The 25,166-nt window shown below is 39.7% G+C and overlaps 1 protein-coding gene across 10 annotated transcripts in view; it reads left to right on the top strand.

Annotated features, from left to right (window-relative positions):
- Nucleotides 1-24,540, top strand: part of AGRN (agrin) — a 653,845-nt gene extending 629,305 nt beyond the window's left edge. For 6 of the 10 annotated variants that reach the window (XM_089668391.1, XM_089668395.1, XM_089668394.1 and 3 more), the window contains 4 exons: nt 4,233-4,265; nt 7,485-7,709; nt 15,296-15,399; nt 19,657-24,540. In XM_089668391.1, the coding sequence (XP_089524517.1) occupies nt 4,233-4,265; nt 7,485-7,709; nt 15,296-15,399; nt 19,657-19,814 (520 nt within the window). In that variant the 3' untranslated portion in view covers nt 19,815-24,540. The remainder of the gene's footprint in view (nt 1-4,232; nt 4,266-7,484; nt 7,710-15,295; nt 15,400-19,656) is intronic. The other 4 variants (XM_089668399.1, XM_089668397.1, XM_089668396.1 and 1 more) reach the window with 1 other exon arrangement.
- Nucleotides 24,541-25,166: the final 626 nt, after the last annotated feature.

Below are 25,166 nucleotides of genomic sequence, written 5' to 3'. Positions count from 1 at the left end.
GCAAAGTAATAAAATGATGTCTTTAAAAATGACCCTAATAATCCTAAGTGTAGTGTCTCAACCAGCAGATAGGGAGATTGCTGGGTGATGAATCAACGTCTCCCTAAGAAACTAGGGCAGAACGTTGTCTGGATTATCCAAGAAAGGGAAAATTAGACCTTCATTTAGTGCAAAGTCGACTTTCATTATGAAAAATGATTAATCACCTGGTAGCAGCTTTCCTAAAGCTAAATGTGTCTGTCCTTGTGAAATAAAAGTAACAGTTCTTACTTTAGATTCTAATGATGAATACTGCTGAGCATGGGTGTAAATAGAACACCATGGGTTCACCATGTACTGATGGTGCTGCCTGCTGATTAAAGACAAGTAAAGATATGGTCTTTCATGTATATATGCTGAGATAATTTTGCTTGAATTTTGGTTGGCCTGATCCAGGTTGCTAATGTGTGTCCTTATAAGGCCACTCTCTCGAAAAGTTCTGTATTCTGAGCTTACTGCTACATATAAATTATATTCAGTATATACACACACATATTGCCAAAAGTATTGGGACACCCCTCCAAATCATTGGATTCAGGTGTTCCAATCACCTCCATGGCCACAGGTATATAAAATCAAGCACCTAGACATGCAGACTGCTTCTACAAACATTTGTAAAAGAACAGTTCGCTCTCAGGAACTCAGTGGTGCTGTGATAGGCTGCCACCTGCGCAATAAGTCCATCTGTGAAATTTTCTTGCTACTAAATATTCCATAGTCAACTGTTAGTGGTATTATACCAAGTGGGAACAACAGCAACTCAGCCACGAAGTGGTAGGCCATGTAAAATGACAGATTGGGTTCAGCGCGTGCTGAAGCGCACAGTGCGCAGAAGTCGCCAACTGTCTGCATAGTCAATAGTTAAAGACCTCCAAACTTCATTAGCACAGTGCATAGAGAGCTTCATGGAATGGGTTTCCATGGCCGAGGAGCTGCATCCAAGCTTTACATCGCCATGTACAATGCAAAACGTTGGATGCAGTGGTGTAAAGCATGCCACCACTGGACTCTACAGGAGTGGAGACGTGTTCTCTGGAGTGACGAATCACGTTTCTCTGTCTGGCAATCCGATGGACATGTCTGGGTTTGGCGGTTGCCAGGAGAACAGTACGCTTGGCACAATGCAGTCAGGCAAGTAAAGTTTGCTGGAGGGGGGATTATGGTGTGGAGTTGTTTTTCAGGGGTTGGGCTTGACCCCTTAGTTCCAGTGAAGGGAACCCTTAAGGCATCAGCATACCAAGACATTTTGGACAATTTCATGCTCCCAGTTTGGGAATGGCCCCTTCCTGTTCCAACATGACTGCACGCCAGTGCACAAAGCAAGATCCATAAAGACATGGATGAGCGAGTTTTGGGTGGAGGAACTTGACTGGCTTGCACAGAGTCCTGACCTCAACCCAATAGAACACCTTTGGGATGAATTAAAGCGGAGACTGCGAGCCAGGCCTTCTCGTCCAACATCAGTGCCTGACCTCACAAATGGGCTTCTGGAAGAATGGTCAAACCTTCCCATAGACACACTCCTAAACCTTGTGGACAGCCTTCCCAGAAAAGTTGAAGCTGTTATAGGTGCAAAGGGTGGGCTAACTCAATATTGAACCTTACGGACTAAAACTGGAATGCCATTAAAGTTCATGTGCGTGTAAAGGCAGGCGTCCCAATACTTTTGGCAATATAGTGTACATACACACACTCAATATAGTGTACATACACACACTCAATATAGTGTACATACGCACATGCGGGTTAGACAAAAAATGGAAACATTACACAATTTGCATGTGTAAAAGTAACATGTTTCACGTTCAAACCGGAAATGATGTAACGTTCTTTTGTTTCCGCTATATGATGAGACACCTAGCTAACAGGTGGGAAGCCTCACTTTCGTCATTCACTGCGTGCACTGCTAGTAATATGGAGTTATGTCAGAGCTTACTGAGCTTCAAAGAGGGAAAATTGTTGGTGTCGCTTAGCTGGTGCCTCTGATCCTGTACCTTGCGACATGGCTAATTGGCAACTTCAGTCACAGAGGTTATGATGGCATATACAGTTTCTGGGAAAATGTCGTCTGATATGCATAAGCAAGGTTGCCTGAAAGAGACAAAAGGACATTGCACAAGATTGTGACGGAATAAGAAAACAACTGCTGCAAAAGTGACTGCAATCACTTTTGCACCCACCAGTGGGCTGAACAAAAAAAGTGAACAGTGTGTGACCAGCTTATTACGTATCCATCTACAGTCCTGCAAGATCTAAACTGTGCAGCCAATGGGAGATGTACAGCTGCTCTCCCTGCTGGCTCCCCACTTAATCTGGACATGTGAAAAAATCCCATTCATTCCTACTAAGAGGTCATCTATCCTATGGGCCCGAACACAGTATACTGCTTTGGGGGGGGGAAGGAGTAATTTTATTACTTGATAGCTAGCTAGATAGCTTTTTAGTGCACAGGGTACTCTGTAAGGGTTCCCTGTGACATCACTGGCACTAACACTGTTTTGGCATTTTACCAAATTTTATGCATGATATAATACTCACTGTAGAGTTCCCAGCCAGGACAGATGAAGACAAAAAATACTAAACCTTTTAATATGTTTTTGGCAAAGGTGCGGAAATCAGCAAATCCAGCAAATCTGACCTCTTTTTAAAAAATAAGGCATATGTTATATACATGACTATTTCAATTTACAAATAGATGCTGGTGAACCATCACATTGTTATTTGACACGGTGAATATGCTTTATTAACATGTTGCACATGTAATTTGTTGAAAAAGCCAAATATTTATAGATAGAATTGGCTCAAGTAACTTGGGGTGATCATGGTCAGGCAGAAAACTCTCTCATTTTTGTTGCTGAATCTAGATAAAAGAATTGAACATCAACAGCATATAGTGCCATCAGAACACCAGCTACCATAAGGGATTCCTGAATGGGTTTCTACAGAGCAAAATTTGGGCAAAGATGGTTAAGGCTGAAGTTTAATCTGCTTATATTTTGCTTTCCCTGGTCCTTCCCTTTCCCTCTTCATCAACATGCTATAAGAAAATTGTTAAAATGTTTCCATTACATATACTAATTTAGACCCAATGATTTCATCACCGGATCCATGCGCTTCTCTATGCAACTCAAGCAAATATGTGCGGTTAGCAGTGTTATGCATATAGCGTCTTATCCCCTAGCCCTGCAACTTATTTTACAATGGAGATATGCTATTAACGTCATTTTAGATAGAGAAAAATGAGCTCATCAGTATAGAGGCTGCATGAAGAAATAAAAAAAAAATATGGTGCCCCTGACTGGTCCTCCTGACCTTCTTCTATTGTTCTTTTCTTACTAGTCTGTCCCATTGGCCTTTTGAAGTAGTCATGCTTTATTACTGTTTTGTGGTAAAAGTTTCTGTTGTATTTTTTGCCATATTGATACTGTTTCTTCTGGTGTGTCCCAAGTTGTATAATATGTATTCTAACTCGGACTGTAATGTCCTTTTTCTATCGGCATTTCTGTCTTATACAAGGAACTGATTGTTATTTACTACATTATTTTTCTTGTATGACTAAACATTTAAAATTTAATAAATATTACTTGATTTAACATAGCCAAAAATGCACCCTGCGTTAGTACTCCTCTCAAGAACCCTCAACCAATGCAAGCAGTAGGCTGGCTCTTGGGAAGAGGTATGGAAATATCAGAATGCCTTGATGGGTGTATGGCAGTCTGAATGAGTAGGCATTGCAAGCAGACTGTCCGAGGTAACGCCTTAATGTAATGCTGGGCGTTTACTATTGAAATAAATAAAATCCAATGCAGGAAAGGGGCAGGGCAGGGAAAGGACTAGGCCTCAGTGCAGGAAGTGAGGTGCTGTAGCTTCTAATGCACACTGTGAGAAGCTTACATTGTGCAGTAAAAGTAGACTAAGCATTTTTAGTACAAGAGAGGAACCTGTACAACTTTGCAAGACTGAAGTTAAGGCTGTAATTCAGCTTTATGTTTCAAGGAGCCTCTTGTCCTCAGGCCTTATGCAGCCTATGTTACAGTAGCTTTGTCATTGTTACTAATTTTTACCAGGAAATCTGATTTATTGAAGGTAGGTTGGGAATTGTGGGTGTGGGGTGGTGGGTGAGGAGTCTTTATTTGCTCTTTATCTCTGCTGCTGCTTACTGCATGCCTCCCCCTTTTTTTCTGCCTCTTAAGTCATGCCCCAGTGGACAATCCAGATGACCCCAGGTGAGTTCTCACTGCTTGCTATGTTGCTTTTCCATATGTGATTCATTTTAGTGTTTTGAAAGCACACTAGAATTCCCTGTATTTTTATTGGTTGTGCACTGTACAAAAATGGTAAAACTAAATCGGTTAGTTGTGCTCACCTAATATTGCAATCAGACACATCAGAGTTATGAAAAAAACTAACATTTGGATTAATTTACATGTAAATTATTTGGATATGTAATTCTAAAAGTTAAAAAAAAGTATTCATAGGACAGCAATTTACGTACATGCAGAAGAACTACAAGACAAGTACATACTATATTATTGTTGTACAGTTACTGTAAGGCACACTTATGGGAGCAATGTTTGCACCTTGTGAAAAGATGCCTCAAGTCGTTTCTTATAGTGGCACATTGTACCAGAGAACCTGTTGTGTGTGAACCTACCTGATCTTTTCACACAAAATATCTATTATTTCCCCAATATTACACTGTAACAGGACAGTAAAATAAAATGCCTAATACTACTTAAGGCTCCATGCACACTAGCTGAATCAAAAAATGCTGCTAATAGCGTTTAGAAGTGTTTAGGAGCGATAGCGATTATTAGCGTTTTTACAGTACATGTAGAGGAAGAAAAAAAGCTAGAAAAAAATCTGTTAGCGTTTTAGTAGCATTTAGCTTTTTTTCTACTGGAAAAACACTCCGAAGACTCTACAAAAACAATTTATTTTCTGCTCCTAGATGCTGAAGCTCAAAAAATGCTATTAGCCTAAAGTAATGTGCATGGACACATTGGATAACACTATTTAGCTTCTAGGAACTTAAAAATGCTAGTTTACATGGAGTCATAAGTATTCAGTCACATTTAATTATATGTAATTAATAAATTAATAATATATATATATTACTATAAATGGAAACCACCTGCACTCTCTGGTGATCACATTATATTGTCATATGGAAAACCCTTTTAGAAAAGCATTTCATTTCATGAATGGCTGCTGGGGAATATACAGGGGAGAAGAAATGCAACATGCAATGGTAAAATAAGGTACTGGATGGTGCCTCCTATGCAGCCGGGGGGAAGGGGGCGGTATTTACATTTTTTTTTTAGTGATTTGACATGTAAAATACTAAAAGGTGGCCAGACATAAGTGTATTTGTTCTTTTAAAAGGAACATCAGGGCACGCTGTTTGCATTCTGTGATTTAACAATGAAAGGCAGCAGCTCTCTTACTATATTATCCATATGTGGTGGGAGATCTGCTGATCTATGGCCCCTCATGGATCACTTATGATAGGTTAAATAAGGCAAATTGTACATGGAAAATGTGCAGGATTGGAAGTGGACATTGAATACACAATTCCTACAGGTCATTTTCTTAGTGCACAACCAAAAAATTGTTCTGTTGCAAGCAATAAAAAGTAACTGCAATCACATGATAATCATATGACATAAGGTCATTCCGCTAACATGCTACAAGTGGTGAATTCCATAGAACACATGTAGACATCTCAGCATACCAGCCACTCTTCTTGTTTGACCAAGCTGGAAACCCCCTAATGCCAACTGGGCATAAAAGCTTATGAAAGGGGAACTCCGTTCTAGTAAAGATATTCTACGCTCTGCCCACTATTTCTGTGCTCACACAGATGTCCTTCTGTATTAACAGAAACCATCACACCCACTCCAATCTCTTTACAGCTTGGCTCTTCCACACAAGATTTTCAAGCCATGAGTGTGTTGGAGTTTAATATCAAGCTACAAGAGAGGGTTGTCCTACTTTAATATTAGAGCAGACTTTATCTAACACACATTGCTTCCTAATGAGAATATTGTCCAGCTTAGTAATCAAATGTGAATTACTCAATTGGACTAAAGAAAGATAAACAGCAAAGTTTTGGCTTTTAGACTAAAAACTGTTATTAGCAGAGCTGCATGGGTAAATATTAATTATCAAATGGTAAACCTCAATTCCAAAAGACATATAGCAAGTCAGCAATTAAGCTACCAGGGTCTACACAAGATTAGATTTAAGGAAAACATGGAATGTAAGATATAATGGTACACAAAACCGCATGACACACAATAAGATACTACAAAATCTGGTTGATTGCATTTGGTAGAATTGCAGGTGAGAAAGTTAATTAGCCAATCACTTAACTAAAGAAATCCCACCACTAATACCCAAGACAGCCATGTGCTGGTATGGAACTTCCCTGTCAGCTGTTGTTGTGTTGTTGGTCATATCTGAAATCTGCCAGTTCCTTTTATATATCACTTCACACCCCATATCAACTAAATGTGGAACTTGCAAGCTGTTTGTGATGTTGTGTTGCTGTGTTGTTAGTGTGCACCGTCCTTTTGCTGTATGCGTAATTTTTACATGTTGCAAAGCTTAGCTGTGTACTGAAACTCTCTTGCAAGAAAAGAATATCTTCAAATCTTAAATGAGGAAACTGGGATCAGCGGTTTAACCATAAATATTTAGTCACCATAAAAATAAAACCTCTGAGTAATAGATGCTGTAAATATAGCGAAGTACAACTTAGTTCATATAACTAGTGATTAGATCAGCTGAAATGGTGAAAGAAGAACTCTGTAGCTCAAAACTTGTATATGTGTTTTAAAAATGTTAAATGATTTAGTACAGAGCCTTTCATCAAGTACCATAACAATTGTCACAAGTTTATGTACAAAAATTCAAGCCCTGAGTTATTACTCCTAACCCACCATTTCACAGAGTGGTATAATTAGTTTAAACCAGAAGGGGCTGCATAATACTAGAAAGTATAGAAAAACAAAGGTTTGCCCTGACCTCTACAGTTGGAATGACGGGCTTCAACCTATTTAGTGATTTATTCTGGCCATCACCTTAGACAAATCAACTAAAGATATTGTTTTGTTATAGTATTGGCTCTTGATGCATAAAATAGGGGGGGGGGTCTATTTGTGATCTGTGACATACAAAGGAGGCCTTGGTGAAAATATTATATAAGGGTTGTGTAACCTTTATTAGGGGAACATGGCCTAAGAGAGGCTTCACATTTGTATAATAAAAAAAGTGGTATGGTGAAGTCCATGATGATGTAATGGGGATTTCCATGTTTGCCCTATCCAGCGGCACTGCCACTGTGAATCAGCTATTACACGGTTCTGTTAGTATAGGACACCTAATATAAATACCTGGTGTATGTTGTATGAATTTTAACCATTGTGGTTTACACTCTACAGTGAGAAGGCACTGCTGACCAATGAATTTGAGCTGAGCATCAAGACTGAAGCCACCCAGGGTCTGATCCTCTGGAGCGGAAAAGGCACAGAACGTTCTGATTACATTGCCCTTGCTGTGGTAGGAGGCTATGTTCAAATGATGTACGACCTTGGATCTAAGCCAGTTGTCCTCTGGTCTACAGTACCAGTTAACACCAACCAGTGGATTCGTATCAAAGCTCTAAGGTAAATGTTATGTCAGTTGATTTCTAGGAGCAAGATCTCTGATGTTTAGGGAATAGTTTATAATTAACAATTAAGATCAAAAACTTACAAATTAACGAGGGATTAAAATTGGGACTGTTTGTGATATTTTGTTTAGCCATAGCATTATCATCATATGCCAACTTACACATTCCTAACAACCTCTGTCACCAGGAAAGCTATAGCTCAGAGACATGTAGGTTGGGCAGAATAACTGAGCTATTTCCTGAGGGGTATACCTGAGGATTTTTGATAGACAGTGGAGAACCTCAGGAGAATAGCTGGGGCTGAGCTGAAAGAGCGAGAGCTCATAATTTACAGAAGATGTTCATAGATATGAGACACTGATGGCTGGTACAACCAATAATCATTTAAATGTAACAGAGTTGATCACGACTGCAGCCTGGCAAACAGATTTTTGTGACTACAGAAATTAAACTATAAATGTTGCTGTTTTTCATATACCAGATTAGAAGCTGTTGTTAGCCCTCATTGGCTAACTTGCAGAATTAGTGACATCTGATTGGGGCTCATAAAAAAAAGGTGCTGGAAAGAAAAGTTGAAGTTCCACAGCAACCAATTAGTGCTTTTTACAGTATTCTAAATCACAGTGTCTAATACATATACAGTTAGGTCCATATATATTTGGACACAAGCACAATTTTATTTATGATCATATTCACTTGTCCAATCACTTTTGGTCCCTTGAAAAAGGAGGGGGGTGGCTACTTTTAAGAGCTGTAATTCATAAACCCTTCCTCCAATTTGGATGTATACACCCTCAAGCTAAACCACAGAGTGTGCACTTTCAGCCCATATCCATTATATAACTATAGCTTGAAAATGTTTTGGTAAATACCTGAAAATAAAATCTAAAACTGTGTCCAAATATATATGGACCTAACTGTATAACTGTGCGATCTCTTATCTTTTTCCCTCTCTGAGGTGGGGTGTTGGTGGGTTTTTATACCTGGATCCCCACTCCTACCTGTGCCAGTAGGAATATGAACATTCTCTTTCACAAATTATCTTTCTTAGAGTTTCCATAACCGCTTTGGGCAGAGGTGAATGGTATAAGTGGTGGGGCTTGAGATCAGCTGACCAAAATACCCTTTTTTTTTACAACCTAGTGTTCCCCAAAATTAGAAGTTAGGTAGTTTTGTAACACAATTTAGTTTTGGTAAATTAAATGTTTCGAGCTATTATTTGTCTAGGACAGGTAAAAATCCAAGGGCAACAGTGGGCAATATTATTGCTAATTACAGTTGTGGCCAAAATTATTCAACCCCCAATGCTGTAAAGGGGTTTAGGGACTATAGTGTACATTTGGAATTGTATTCAGAATCAAATCCTACAAGGACGTTGTAACTACCCAAATGCAACTAAAATGACATCAATTGTTTATGTAATACAGTAGTAAATGGTTCTTATGTGGTTTCTTCATTGCCACAATTATTCAACCCCTTAAAGACTACCACTCTGAAGAACAGAGGTTCATACAGGTGCTTTCCATCAGGTATTGAAAACACCTGTGGATGTCACCGAGCAGCAATCAAGCATAATAAGCACCAATTAGGCAGCTTTAAAATGACTGTGATACTCAGCTCCTTCTAGACATTTACTGGTGTGGTTACAAACATGGTGAAGGCAAGAGAATGGTCCAGGAAGACAAGAGAAGAGGTGATTTCTCTTCACAGGAAGGGCAATGGCTATAAGAAGATTGCAAAGATGTTAAACATACCAAGAGACACCTTAGGAAGCATCATTCGCAAATTCAAGGCAAAGGGCACTGTTGAAACGCTACCTGGTCGTGGCAGAAAGAAGATGCTGACTTCGACTGCTGTGCGCTACCTGAAGCGTAGAGTGGAGAGAAGTCCCCGTGTGACTGCTGAGGAACTGAGAAAAGATTTGTCAGATGTGGGTACAGAAGTTTCAGCCCAGACAATAAGACGCACACTGCGTAATGAAGGCCTCCGTGCCAGAACTCCCAGGCGTACCCCCTTGCTGTCTCCAAAGAATAAGAAGAGTCGACTGCAGTATGCCAAAAGCCATGTGGACAAACCACAAAAGTTGTGGGATAGTGTTCTGTGGACTGATGAAACAAAATTAGAACTGTTTGGGCCCATGGATCAACGCTATGTTTGGAGGAGGAAGAACAAGGCCTATGATGAAAAGAACACCTTGCCTACTGTGAAGCATGGTGGAGGGTCAATCATGCTTTGGGGCTGTTTTGCTTCTGCAGGTACAGGGAAGCTTCAGCGTGTGCAAGGTACCATGAATTCTCTTCAGTACCAGGAGATATTGGATGGAAACGTGATGCAGTCCGTCACACACCTGAGGCTTGGGAGACGTTGGACCTTTCAACAGGACAATGATCCCAAGCATACCTCCAAGTCCACTAGAGCATGGTTGCAGAGGAAAGGCTGGAACATTTTGGAGTGGCCATCGCAGTCACCAGACTTAAATCCGATTGAGAACCTCTGGTGGGACTTAAAGAAAGCAGTTGCAGTGCGCAAGCCTAAGAATGTGACTGAACTGGAGGCCTTTGCCCATGAAGAATGGGCGAAGATACCCGTAGATCGCTGCAAGACACTTGTGTCAAGCTATGCTTCACGTTTAAAAGCTGTTATAACTGTAAAAGGATGCTGTACTAAGTACTAAGATTGAATGTCACTTGGGGGTTGAATAAAACTGATAATGCTGTGAGCACAGAAAAGACATTTGTGGTTATTTCATTATAACTGTTATGTTATATTTGTCTGACCTACAAGTGCCTCTTTAATGTAAATGTAAGCAAGATGACTGAATGATCAAAAGCAATGTCAAACTGGCCAAAACACTCAATTTCAGTGGGGGTTGAATAATTTTGGCCACAACTGTATATCCACTTTCAATAACCAAGGACTTATCCCAGGAACATAGCTGCCGAACTTTTAAAATGTTTGCCTGTGTAAATACCTGTGGGTATTTACTAAATACAGCAATAAGAGGAATATTCCATGTTTGAAAGCCTAAAGATGGCATAAATTTGTTTTCTGGTGAACTCCCGTTACAGTTTTGTAATTAGTGTTGGCATGGGCAAGGATGCTTTACCATCAAGAGAAGTTCGCATCTGCGTGGGATTATCCATCATTCCGTTGTGCCCTTCAGTGCCCCCTGGGATAAGAATAGAGCAAGGCATCTGTAGAATGGTGAGCGGGCGGGAAAGCTAACATAGGCGTGCTGAAGCTTGCCTGCTGCGGATTCCAGGGCATTCCAATGGACCATTCTATCTCCATTGCTGCAACAAACACTAAGGGGTCTATTTATAAATATTTTAAAGATTCACACAGCTTTAACTTAGGATTCACACATTTCTCCAGTTAAATTCAATTAAAAAATGTGTGCTCTTAGGTAAGATATGAAAATTTTACATAAAAAAAAATGTAGAAATAGATCCCTGTCTAGCCAGTCAGGTTTAAAGGAGCTGCAGTCACAAATAACACAGGTAGCAAAAAGAGCACACTTATCTTCCTTCATTATAATAGATATTAAAGTTATATTAGAAATCTTTCAACCAGCCACTGTCCCATTTATAAGAGCGTTGGTGGGGAAAAGAAGTTGACTTGATACCTCTATAGTTCCAATATGGTCTGCAATTGCAATATTCTTTAAAAACGGGCAGATATTTTCCACCAGGTTTGATAATTAGAACTTTTCAGAACTTATAACTTTGTTTTGGGTGTAGGTTAAAGACAACATATAATAATCAGCTGTTGAAGCTGCTGACTTGTGAATCCTTTAACAATCAACCATAAGAGAAGCCTGCAGACGATTGACAAAAGAAGTTGTAACACGAAGTATAATTTTATAACAGTGAGGGAAGGAGAATGAGGTGGAATTTTCAGTTCTATGTTTGTTCACACTCAGATGGCTCCATCCACTTCAAAACAAGACTCATTTTGTGGAGATTTCATTTAAAACTAGCACTCATTGCACAAACATGCCTCATTCTCTACACATGAACCATGTTCAGGTATTGGCTAAATTAATGATGTGGTTGTTGTTTTCCCATGAGTGTGAGTGTGACTATGCTAGTCTCTTTCGGGAAAAACTATTATTCTTGCCTATAACTACCATTCTCATTTTCCTTTATTTCATTTTAAAATGAGACCTTAAATTGGTTGCTATGACCAACTGAGTAGTGATTAAATATTGTGAGCCTCATGGCTGAAGCTCCCTGAAAAAAGAAATAGAGTATAACTAGGGAACTTTATGGAATTACTAGTGCCTGCGTTCTTTGGCAGGAGAAGAGTTAAGCTATGTAAGATCTGCAGTCTCACTACATTCCATGAGCGGCAGGACTCTCTATGAGGACTGGCAGGCCATGTTTTTGGCTAGCTGCCGCCAATGGAGGGATCATTGGGGATCTCAGCTCTTTAGATGTTTCAGATGCCAGGGCTTGGCTACCAGGACACAATGTACTCTGCAATGTACTCTGGAGTTGCAGAAATTATAAAAACTTTGGGGTCATGCTGTGCAATGTACTCTGCAGTTGCAGAAATTATAAAAACATTGGGGTCATGTTGTGGCTGCGTGAGTGCACCAAGATACCTTAGGAATTGTAAGATGCAAATTTCATTGGTAGTATTCAAAGGACTAAAGTTAACCCTAGTATAGCATTTGATGAGATTGGTGCAAGAACAATGATGATGGTCAGCTGGTGACCTTTCTATTGGTGTAGCCTTATTTCTTTAGGGTGAACTACAGCAACACATCATAATCAGAAAAACTGCCTTTTATTATTTTGTCCCCTCTAAGCAGTTGATTGGTTCTGATTATTTGTCATAGCTACAACATATCATTGCTTTCTGGTCTGTGTTATTCAACTAACACAGTCACCCAGGATCAGATGGGGAAAAGAAAAGTGAGAAACTTTAATACTAGTATACAAAAATAAACAAATATTAACTGGGTTGGTATGACAGACAAGACTCTATGCACTCTATGGTATAGTCCAAGCTTACCTGCCCCATCCTGCCTCCTGTACATTCCTATTGGCCAATGAGGCAGCACACCTTAGCGATAGACCAATAGGAACATGTAAGAGGCCAGAAGGTGATGGACAAACTCCAACACCACTAGAGGTTTGCCTGTCAGAACTGCCCAGCTTTTGAGGCATAGCAGTAGGACCTAGAGTGATTGTAAATGCTCAAAAAAAAAAAAAGGTTTATACTTACCTGTTCTGTGCAATGAAATTGCCCAAACATCCTGGCTCCTCCCCTCCTTCAAGTGCCCCTGCGCCTTGCTGTTTGTGTCTATTGACACAGACAGTGTGACTTGGCCCTGCTCCCTCATCACTTGGTTTTACAGCAGACAGAGCCAAAAGCCTCAGCAAAAGCCAGTGAGACTAGGAAGTGAGAGGAGAGAATAGCTTCAGACGTGCAAAGCGCTGGATCGAATGAGGGCTCAGGTAAGGAAAAGGGGGGTAAGGGGGGATACTGATGCATAAACATTTAAAGACTACATTTTTACCTCAATTCCTTACATCAAGGAAAAATAAGTATGACCTAAAGGCTGTTGCGGGTACATGCCATTTATTCCCAATGGTATTTTTTTTTAATTGTAAATTATAGGCAGATTTTCCTTAATAGGTGTAAACACTTTTCTCAAATTCTGTAGTAGACAGAAGCCAATGATCCTACCAGCATGTCTTTGGAGTGCAGGAGGAAACTAGTGTTCCTAGAGAAAATCCACACAAGCACAGGGAGAACATGCAAACGCCATACAAATAGTTTCCTATTTGAACCAAGTACCCTAGTGATGCAAGGCAAATGTACTAATCACTAAACCACTGCTGTCACCTCATATATTTGATCTATGGAGGATGAGTCCTAGAGAAATAAAACAGACACTGTGTAGAACAAGGAATGGCAAGTCAGTAGTGGAGGTGACTATATTGGTAGAGAATTAGGCTATTGCTTGTCCCTTGATGACTGAAATATTCAACAAGCAGCAGGAGAAGTAAGAAACACAGATTCACAGAATGAAACAAGGGGATCCTTGCACTGCAGGGCCTCGGGTACAGTTTTCTCTCCAGCATGGAGACCAGTGAGCAGCACAGTTGTGACATCACCAAATCTCTCTCCAGATGTTGACAAACTAGAAGTCAGAGATAACATTAAAATCTCACACAACTTATGTACAGTTATGGGGCTCTAGGCACATTCACATGCCAGAAAGTGCACTGCTATTTTTTATTTTAGGAGAAATTCAAGAACAAGAGTAGATTTTTCAGGGTACCACTTAGACACATGTAGTGCTACCCTCCAAATGAGCCACTTGGAGTCAAGGTACAGAACAAAGAGCACAAATTACCAAGAACAACTTCAACCTTTCTGACCCACTGTTAAAAAAAAAAAAAAAAAAAACACAGCTTGCTATATCACAGAAATCACTGAAGGATCACCATGAGTGAAGCAATGAACAGTAATATGTTTGGATTAACTGCATTCAGGAGACTATACTGCCAAAATGCATTAAGGATGACTATGCTAGGCTTAGACTAAATGGACGGAGGTACAGATTAAATGAATAGTAGATAGGGGCTCGTTGAATGGCAGCCTTTTACTGTGTTTTTCTTCCGACTATGGTTGGGATCCTTTAAGAAGTGTTAGTACATAGCACCTATAATGTGCCAATACTGCATGCTAATTTATCGACCGTTGCTAATTGTACCAAGTGTCCTGCTTCCAGTAAATCAATCTATGCTATAAGTAAATTGATAATGGGCAGTGAGCTCTGTAACCAGTCCCTGTAGTTCGGCCATAGACTCCTGCTGTAGAAAAGGGCCCCTTGTCTCTCAGCAGATGGCTTCAGTGATCTAGAGTGAAGGAGGGGGAGAGGGCAGGAGAGGCAGAGTGGTTGGAAACCCCACGGCCCGTATAGCTCCACCCCTGTGTCATCATTCTGAGGCACCAAACTCTGGTCCCCACTGGTCTGATCTCCTGCAGAAATGTGGGCACACGGACTGATGTGCTCACATGGACTCCCGTGCTGCCAAGAGGAAGAAGTTCTTACAGCAGTCCAGTAAAAGCTATTCCACCATTCCCCCTCCACTGCTTCAGTGTCCTCTGGGAACTGCAACGGGTCCATGACTCTGATCATCCTCAATGTTCTGCATAGACATCCCATAGACTTTACTGTCTTTAGCTCTCCCCCTGCTGACTGGAGGGGATAGTGCAACACAACATCCAGTATAGAAAGTAGCAGCAGAAAGTGAAAGTAAAACTGACTGTAAAGAGAACAATGTCTCCTCTGTGTTTCTCTAGTCCAGTACCTGGCTATACTCAAATTAATATTTTTAGATATTCTCTACATCATAACAAATCTTCACTTTTTGCGTTTGGGTCTACTTCAGGCAACATATATAAACTTCCCTTTATATAGATTTAATGACAGAAGTGAAAATAGAAATAGGAAAATAAAGTTAAAAATTATACCACATTCGAGTATCACTGTTCAAGGCAAGTGCGTGGTTTGCTATATCTACAGGTTATGCTAATTTTTTTCTTAACTCTGTCTTTTAGAAATAACAGAGATGGCATCTTACAAGTTGGCAATGAGGCACCAGTCTTTGGTTCATCTCCGTTTGGGTCTAAACATCTAGATACTGATGGAGCCTTGTGGCTGGGTAAGACTCATTTTGTATAACTACAATGAGAAAACTTACAGCGACCATTCTATTTATGTGTTAGTAATTATTTTCATTCATTATTGTTTACCTTAACTTTTTATGTGACCTTCACATTTCTTCATGTTAGTAGTTCCTTTGTTCCCCTTTAGTCGCCATTTGTTTATTAGAGGTTTCTCAGCAAGGATGTGGATTAAAAAGCGTGACATTTCAGGATAGACCACATCAAATTTATTGTCTGTTAGTCTGAGCACAACAATTTATATGTACTGAAGTAGAGAAATAATCACTGTGTACCCCAAAGTTGTATGGAAGCAGAGTATATAAATACTGTATATATTTTAATGATTACCTTCCATATTTCCTGTCATTACATAAAACTAAATTTTGTTTAAAAATAATACAAAAAAGTGTTAATATTATTAGTATGAAGATCACATTCACACACAAAATAGGCCCAGAAACTGGCATTTTATTTACCTGCTTCAGTAATTCTTGAACAGCCAGCTCTGCTTGTCCTGTACTGATCACTTGTCATGTACTGATCACTTGTCCTGTACTGATCACTTGTCCTGTACTGATCACTTGTCCTGTACTGATCACTTGTCCTGTACTGATCACTTGTCCTGTACTGATCACTTGTCCTGTACTGATCACTTTGCTATTTTAGGCTGACTACATTCTGTTGTATCCTAATTAACACTCACAATTATCACTTATTTTCTATAGTTTAGTGCAGTCGCTGGTACAATGAGTGCTGGAGGTACATACTACAAAACCGTTATAATATTTTAATGCAGTAATGTCACCATGTTGAAAAATATGGACCCTGTGCAGGCTGTAAAAGATAATATTCAATACTTACCTGTCTGGTGGCTGGAGACAAAGCTTCCTTTTCTTCAAGAGACACCGACACACTACTGTCTGACGCTTTCAGGTGTTTCAGATAGTGTGTCCTCCCCCGTGTGCTGTGGTTCCTACCACCTGTTGCGATGTCAGTACTCTGTTCTGTCCTGTAGCAACCAGCAGAAGGAACCACAGTGCCACCCAATAGACAGGTAAGTAAGGATGCACCAAAATTTCGGTGGCTGAAATGAAAAAGAGCACCGATTGAGGTGCCAAAAAACCCCGTCACCCGCCCGCCTCTCGGTAGTTCTCAGCCTTACCTGAAAAACCACGAAACGATTGCAGCGCTGGGCATAGAGATGAGTGAAGGAAAGATGGCCTCCATTCATCTCTATGCCCTTGGAGGAACGAAGCCATGTCACTTCCAGTTCTGGCCATTTTGTTTTTTGCTAATCCAATGCTTTACATTGCAGAGGAAAGATATGGGGTCTTATTGACCCCATATCTCTCCATAAAAAGGACCTGTCACTAATTAATTCTATCACAAGGATGCATGTATTTCTTCTGATTAAAAAAAAGTTTAATCACTTTTTTTTTTTTTTGCACTGTCCCTTAAGAAAAAAACATTAAGTGCCTCCATCCCCCTGTGCTTGTACGTAGTGGTGAACGCATACATAGGCCACGCCCACATATCTAAACTGTGGTGATACCTCACGTGTGTGGTTTGAATACCAACGTCAGAGCAAGAACAATACTTTTTGCACTAGACCTCCTCTGTAACTTTAAAAATGTCTACAGGTTAGCAGTGTAAAGCATCACCCATGGAGATTTTTAAGTACCACAGTTTCATGCCATTCCACAAGCATGTGCAATTTTAAAGCGTGGCATGTTGTGTATCTATTTACTTGCTGTAACATTTTCTTTCATATTTTACAAAAAAATTGGGGTATATACTGTATAGTTTTATTTTTAATCAAAGTGTATTATTTTCCAAAAATATATATTAATTTTTAAAAACTGCCGAAATCAGAAACCAAAACCGAAATGTGCAAAGTGCATTTTGAATTTTCATTTTCAGCACCAGAATTTTTAATTCGATCAACACTTACCTGTAGTGGTGCACTGGTTTCTTTTACAGGCTGCCCTTCCTCTGTGTCTTTTCAGTGTGTGACAAGAATACTTTAAATCAAAGCTAAAAATTGTACATTCATTAAAAAAAAATAGCAATATATAGAAGAAAAACAGTGACACAGTAATGTAAAATCATGATACTCTTAATGAAGTAAATCAAATGTGGATTTTATTTCAATAACAAATTATAAATGAGTGTTGCAGAGGATTAAAAATGCAGACCATGGAAAAGACTGATATAGTCGATTAGTTTCAATTATAAATAGTATTTTTCTAGACTGAACACCAGCAGAATAAAATACTGCTGTATCATTATGGAATTTGTATATTGCAGTTCCACTGTTGGAGCATATAAGCTGTCACAGACATGATAGCTAATACCTTCCGGGTTTAGTCAGTACACCAACATACTCGTGTTCCGTCAAGTCAGGACAGGATTGAGTGATGGCTGCCATACTGAGACGTTTAGGGATACAGGGACTTTCCAGTCTCACCAGTTCCACAGATTGAATCCCCCTTTTATATGATCACTATCTGACTGTAGAGTAGATACACATATATCCACAGTACAGGTGTGTGACCCAGCCAACGGTATCTCCTAACCTGCTATGGAATTACAGTGGTCATTTCCCACATCCTAGTAAAAGAAAGCTAACAAAATGTTTTCAGTGGAAGGAAGTTAGACACTGAACTTTGAGCATGTGTACTTTACTTCCATTCTGACAGCAGGCACTACAACCTCCCACCCACACTGTCTACACCTGGCATTTATCCGAAGATGCACCAGTTTATGTTGTGTCTTCTCACTGACATTAACAGAATAGGATAGCAGTGGAGAGAATACTGGCATGTGCTGTATATATTGTTACAAACCCTCTTTGCCTAGAGCACTTGGATGAAACTCAACTGACAACCTGAATGAAGATCTGCTTGCTTTCAGGAACTTCTGCGCTGAATTTTTAATTCCTTATTTATAGGCCACAGAAAAAGTGCATACAAAAATTATTAGTATATAAAGTGAAACTCAATACTGGACCTTGATACTGTAGGTGAGCTTTCTCTTCATTTCCTGTCAAAGTGATGACTTCCTATCACAACAGGAGGCAAGAGGAAATAATTTAAAAACAGCAGTGAACACTTTGATAATGACTTGACTAAAATGGCACAGATGTAATTGCAGAACTTTATAGGAAAATAAAAACATCCTAGATGAAAATGCATAGATATCAACAAACTTGTCCTCAGGGACCCCTTGCCATCTTAAAGCTCACCAGTCGGGAAGATCTTGGGCATGATTGGATCCTAATCTGAACCCATGTGAGGGAGCCTGCCAGGAAGCTGTCACTGTACTGGGCCAGTCAGCTGTGACCAAGGCATGCCCTGCCAGACAAATATACACACCCTTTGTATTTGTAAGTTGTGGGGCATGTCCTGGCTACAGATGATTGACCCAGTACAAGTGAAGGCATCCTGGTGGACTTGCTCCCATGGGTTCAGACTAGGATCTGAACACAGCCAAGCCCATCATCCCTACTCACCAGTCCCAATGTTGTCTCCCATGCTACCCAGAGCCAACCTCTGGCAGGTCATGTAAACCTTATCCAATTCTGTTAATCAGTAATCCAGTGCAAGCCATAGGGACCCAGTCACATGTTTATACTTCTGCCACTGATATATATTCGTTTTGGGGTTTTTTTGCACATGCATAGTCTGAAAGCACACAACATATCATTTGTGCACATTTGAACTATTCTCCCTGGTGGTTATTATGCGTAGTACTGTGCTAAACTGCCAGATGTGACTGAATCCTGAGCTTCCATTGGGCAGTTTTCCTAGCTATTGTAGGATACCAAATGTAATGAGTAATTATCCATCATTCAAATGGATTAAGACACAGGTCCCAAGTGAATGCATATGCTGACATCAGTGAGCCATTTGTGATAAACATGTTTCACACCAGCCACAGTTACATCCAGTTATTAGATGAGTATGTGTAGTGCCATTTCTGTCCCACTGATTTGATTGTTGCCCTGGAAGGGACTTGCACAAGTGAAGTCAGAAAGAAGCCAATGCCGTGCTCTGCATACTTGTTCTGGTTCAGCGACAAAGCATTAAAAGGCAAATATCTTGTAGTATGATGTATCTAGTTGAGAAGCAAATGTATGTGGCTGCCGGTCAGTTGTAGCATCATGTGATTTAGTGGGCAAATGTATACTTTATAATTCTGTGGCTCAGCGCATTGTCTAATATATATATATTATTCTTCTTCTCTATCTACAGGTGGTGTAGAGAAGCTGAGTGTCTCCTACAAGCTTCCCAAAGCATATAGCACTGGCTTCATAGGGTGCATGAAGGATGTTCTCATCGATCGGAAGGAACTACACCTTGTGGAAGATGCAGAGAATAGTCCCCCTATATTATACTGCTCAGCCAAATAATCTGGAGACTTACCTACCTTCCTCCTTTCTAGCCTACCCCCTTTCCCTCCTCTCCCCACCCATTCACTGCTGTAATTATTTTCTATTTTTGTAAACTTATTGCTTTTTATATTTTGTGTGTGGGGGGAGGAAGGAGAAGGCAGTGTCTATATGTGTGAATGAGTTCAAATACTGCAACCAGACCAAAATCCAGTGGGGTGGTTACATAATGGAAAGGTTAGACAAACTTGCAGGTAATATGTGAGAAATGGTTTAACTCACAAGGGCCTTATTCAAGTCAAATCAGGGATTACTGGGGAAGATAAAAGATATTTTATATTGAAGAGCTAAATTTACTTTAATAATTGGGTTAGCTGAATCTCCGCTAAACCCGTGATGATGGTTGCAGCATTTTGCCTTTGGTGTGTATGAGTGCATGCGTTTTGAGATGTGTGATGTGATGCTGCTTCAGCTGTACCCACTCAACAGTGAGAGATACCTTTGTTATGGGTTGGATGATGTCCCCACTGCTGGCTGCTTTGTATTCCCAAGACAAAATATTATCTTAAGGAAAGAAGAGGAGATAAGAGGTCTCCGCGGTAATAGTGTGGCCTTCTTGTTAGAATCATATTCTGTTTTGCAAGAAACCCCCCTTTCCCACGAGCATCCCTATACCTCTTCCATATCATTCTGCCCCCATAGGGGTGTCTACTATATAAACATCCAGTCATACATTCCTTTTTTTAAAATTTTGATTTCTTTTTTGCGAGTTTGACTTAGGACAACCCCTGTTATACTTGGAGTGGGCCAATTCCAAATGGTAGGGGGGGTGGAGGACAACTCTTTCAATCCTCCAAATCCACTTGTACATTAACCCTGGAAGGCGGCTGTTGGTTTTATAAAGCCCCATGAATTTGTGTAGAGGTTTCCTTGGCTTACTCAGTAGTATAGTGCTAAGGAATGGTATAATCCCTTCTAGGACAGGGTTTTATTAAAATGCTGGAGGAGATTTTTTTTTTTTAATTGGTTTTTAGTTGTTCATGACATACACTGTCTTTTCTTTTTGGAAGCATTTATTTAACCCTTATCTCTAACCGACTCACATCTAGTGGCCATTAGAAAGGTTCTGGATGTTTGAATGTATCACTGGTGATTGAAACACAGTAGAGTGTTGACTAGACCTACGAGGACAGATATAGTTTCACTGTAAAGCAACAGTAACTTTACTAGCCAACAAGAGACTTAGATAAGTGACATTTGTTCATTACTCAGAGGGGTTGAAAAGAATTTTCTTAAACAACTTACAAAAATGTTGGTAGAGTTTTTTTTTTTAATTAATAATTGAGCATTATTTAAGACTGATCTAATAGATACTTGCAGGATGAACAGCTATGGGACAAGTGCTTGGCAGACATTTTACTCTAAAGGTAGCCATACACATTAGGATTTCTCTTGTTCATCTCTATACAGCATGGATGGAGGAGTCGCCCCTGGCAGCTACTACATTCTGACAGCCATTGCTCCCATGGCTGCTAGAATACCCAAATAGTAACTGCAGCTGATTGGCTTCAGAAGAGAAATTTTCTGCCTGGCTCCTTAGATTGTCAGAACAAAGTTTGTTGAGCTGAGTGGCCAATGGGGCCACCCATGGCTCAAATTTCAGCTGAATAAGCAGGAATCAGATGGAATTGGGGCCATATATGGCCCGCATAAAACAATGAAACAGCCAATGCCCTCCAAAACAGTTCTGTACAAGATCTATGTGCCCACAGCAATTGATCACATTTCACTTTGTTATAGGCAGAGCACAGAGATCTATTAAAGAGTAACACACTATGTATAGGTATGCTGAGGCTTTCTGATGCAAGCAGTTGCTTTTCCAACAACCTTTAGACCTCCTGCACATTCTTGCAGTGTTACTACATGCAGGTTAATGTGCGTCATTCCATGTGTTCAGAAAAGGTTGCATTATGGCAACTTTTTTTTTTTTATTTCAATGTGCTGCCACAATGCATGAAAATCAGCCAGGGACTTTTCTTCAAATGCAGCACACAGCTGGCTCCAATGAATGCTTTGTAGTACTCTGACATACATATGTGCTGAGGTACATTTGCAGGGTGTGTTGCAGTAGCGTTAAGTGAATAGTTGTGTGAAGCCAATCTTGCAAAAAATTAGAAATATTTATTTTTAATACTTACACCTAAATGAGACCAGGCACATGAATATGTTATTTTCAGTTAGAAAGCCTCCATCTGACCGCATCCGTAAGCAATGATCAGCTAAAACATCCTACTGTATACAAATTCTAGTCACTTAAAAAGGTTCCATTGTGTAGATATTCAATTAAATACTTGAGATACTCAATTAACTACACAGTTCATCACATTACACTAAATGCTACAACGTTGGGTTTACACGAAGTGCTAAAGTTGGGTTAAACAAATGATACAAAGACATATTTAACTTTTCAGGTTGATTGTATTTGAATGCTTTTATTTTTTTTAAATTGCCGTTCTGACATTTTTAGAAACCGGTCATAATTTGGTTAATGCTTAAAAATGCCGGTTGTACTGCTGGAGTCCTAGTACTCGTTCCTCATAGGAAGGAGCCCTAAGAGGCAGTGCATATTTGAGCAGCAACTATATAAACACACATTTCTTTCAGAACACATTCTTAAACTATCTGTGATGTCGTTGGTTGCCATGCACATTTGCTCCAGATTTGATCACCCTATAAATCTATAATATGCATTAATGAAAAGTGACATGTTCTTTTAAAAGAACATCTCCAAGAATAGGTAAATACAGTCACAGTAGAAGGCAGGTACACCACCATCGTGTACATTTACCTTCCTAAATCAGGAGCTCTGAAAATGTGTTCCCCCTATTGTCTGACACTTCCAGCAGATTGTTTGAATTGATATTATCAGCCCCATAGAAATTAAATATTGTTTTGGCTTTTCTCTAGATGTAGCGACAAGCAGTGCAGAGTTCAGTGTCAACTATATACGTTACACTTACCTCCCACAACCTTTTATTCATCCCTTTCGGATATTAAGTACAAGTCAGTGGCACTCATGATTCTACATCATATATCTGTTAGTATTTGCAGAATTATACTCTTTTGAAGCAGCATAAATTTTCTACATAAAGGCTGTCTACTTCAAACAGGATATTGATCTAGTCAAATGGAGATATCATTTTGTATCTGATTAACTGGAAATATCTCTGTAAATACCCCCTTAACACCAGTTTGTTGTGTATCAGTTGAGGGATAGAATAATGTTCTCATACTTGTGTGAGTGTGTGTGCCCGATCCTTCTCCCTGGCGTGTCTGTAATTCTATCACATGATCCATTCTGAAAATATATATTTATATGCAGTAAATTCCTCTTGTATGCACAACTCATCGACATTATTGGAGAACAGGAGCTGCACACTTATGCATTCATAATTTCTTATCAATATATTCTATAAATCTCCTCTTTCCAACAGAATTTGGATGGGCTGGAGTGGTCAATCAGCTCTCATCAAATCCTTTCAGCCACAGTTTATGTATGTGTCCCTGTGGATTTTTCCTACATTTTGGAGATGAATGGCACTTCAAGTCGCCCTTTAGCTTTGCCAGTGGTAACTGAGCCTGTGGATTCCCATTTTTTCGTAGGTTATATAACAAAGAAAAAAAAAAAAAAACTGTGGAATCTTTTTGTTGGTGCTATTTGTGTACATACCAGACCAAAAGTATTTAAGGGGGATTCTCTGACTACAGGTATTAAGGGCATTACAGAATGGACCATAAGCCACCACCGTCTACTGGCTGTGAGATGTGCATACAAATGGAATTGATTGTGTATGGAGTTAGTAGCTTGTGTCCTGGTAAGGACAGTTCACTTTAGTTTAGGATGAGATGGGTGAGGTGGAATCAATAGTGTATTACCAAGGGCTTTTTGAGTACTTTATTCAAGGTGTGCCAGTGAACAAAAACAGGAGACCATACCAGGTATCCCTGATCAGTAACCACGTGATGCCCTTTGATGATACACATGACAGTTTTAGCTTCAGGTGATCATGCAATAGAATCTTTACAACTTGGGGAAACAGAGCAGCGTGGCAAGCAGCTATTGAGAGTTACTATGTTTGAGCAATCATTTGTTTTGCGTTCAGACCCTTCTCCCAAAGTTCATACAGGTGACAGAATTTCCTATCACCTACAGTGTCTATAATCAGGATTACAAGGCCACCAATTCCTTCCTGGCTGCAATAGATAGTGAATACATAGAAAGCCATGGAACGATGGTGGTCAGTTTGGCAGCAAGCCAAACAGTGGTCAACTGAGGGTCTTCTGGTTTACACTGAGAAATTTATGTTGACCACTGAAGCTGTAGAAGACAATTAAAGAATCCCATCCTGTGTTTTTATCCTGCCATATGGCCATTCATTTATCTGGCACAGTTCATTTTGTGTGCACTTACATTTCATTTTCTGTTTATTGTATTTTTTTCCTGGTTTACTAGCATTTATATCAAAAATGTACAAAATGATTGTTTCTTGTTTGTCTTTTTTAATTTTAATTTATGTCTGTCAATACATCACAATTCTAGGGTAGTGATCCTGCTGTGATCTGCTGTTAGGGGTCTTGGAGGACAGTGCACAGTATACAGTACAGCATGTTATAACCATTACTAACTTTATTACTTGTCTTTTGTCCACTCACCACAAAATAAAGTCTGAAAACTATTTAAAAATAACCCTGTGTATTCTTTCAATGATTATATGGTTTGTTTGTTTTTTAGTTCTGCTCAAGTCAACCACCTTTATCCAACATTTTGTTTTGGATAGTGTAGAGAAGGGTTAGAACTTCTTTCACTTTCTGCCCCAGTAACATTCTGTTACGTACACACAGGGTTGAGGGGTTGGAAATTAATTTTTTTAAAAAGTGCCCGAGACCAGTTCTATTTTAACTTGCGCCATTGCCCATAGCAACCAATCAACATCAATCATTGGCTGAGCTCCAATTATTAATTACCCCCAGGGTGTTCAATGGGACAGAGAGAAGTCCAAGTCAGATACAGACAGCAATAACCCTTCTCTGCTTTTTTTTTTTTTTTTAAATGCATTTTGATGTTAGCAACTTCACTTGAGAGATTCCTGTGCCAGTGAGGAGAAATACCTAAAACAAAACAACGTTTGGCTAGAGTTGGGTTTTAACCACTTGCCCTCCAGAGGATTTACCCCCCTTCCTGACCAGGCCATTTGTTGCGTTACGGAGCTGCGTTACTTTAACTGACAATTCCGCTGCACCCAAATGAAATTTATGTCCTTTTTTTCTCACAAGTGGAGCATTCTTTTGGTGGTATTTGATTGCCCGTGCATT

This window comes from Staurois parvus, unplaced genomic scaffold (assembly GCF_062004578.1).
Source record: "Staurois parvus isolate SC_StPar_1 unplaced genomic scaffold, SC_StPar_1.0 ptg000057l, whole genome shotgun sequence".
In the NCBI taxonomy this organism is placed as follows: Eukaryota; Metazoa; Chordata; class Amphibia; order Anura; family Ranidae; genus Staurois; species Staurois parvus.
The sequence above is the reverse complement of the archived record's forward strand: the minus strand, read 5'-3'. Positions and strand labels throughout refer to the sequence as shown.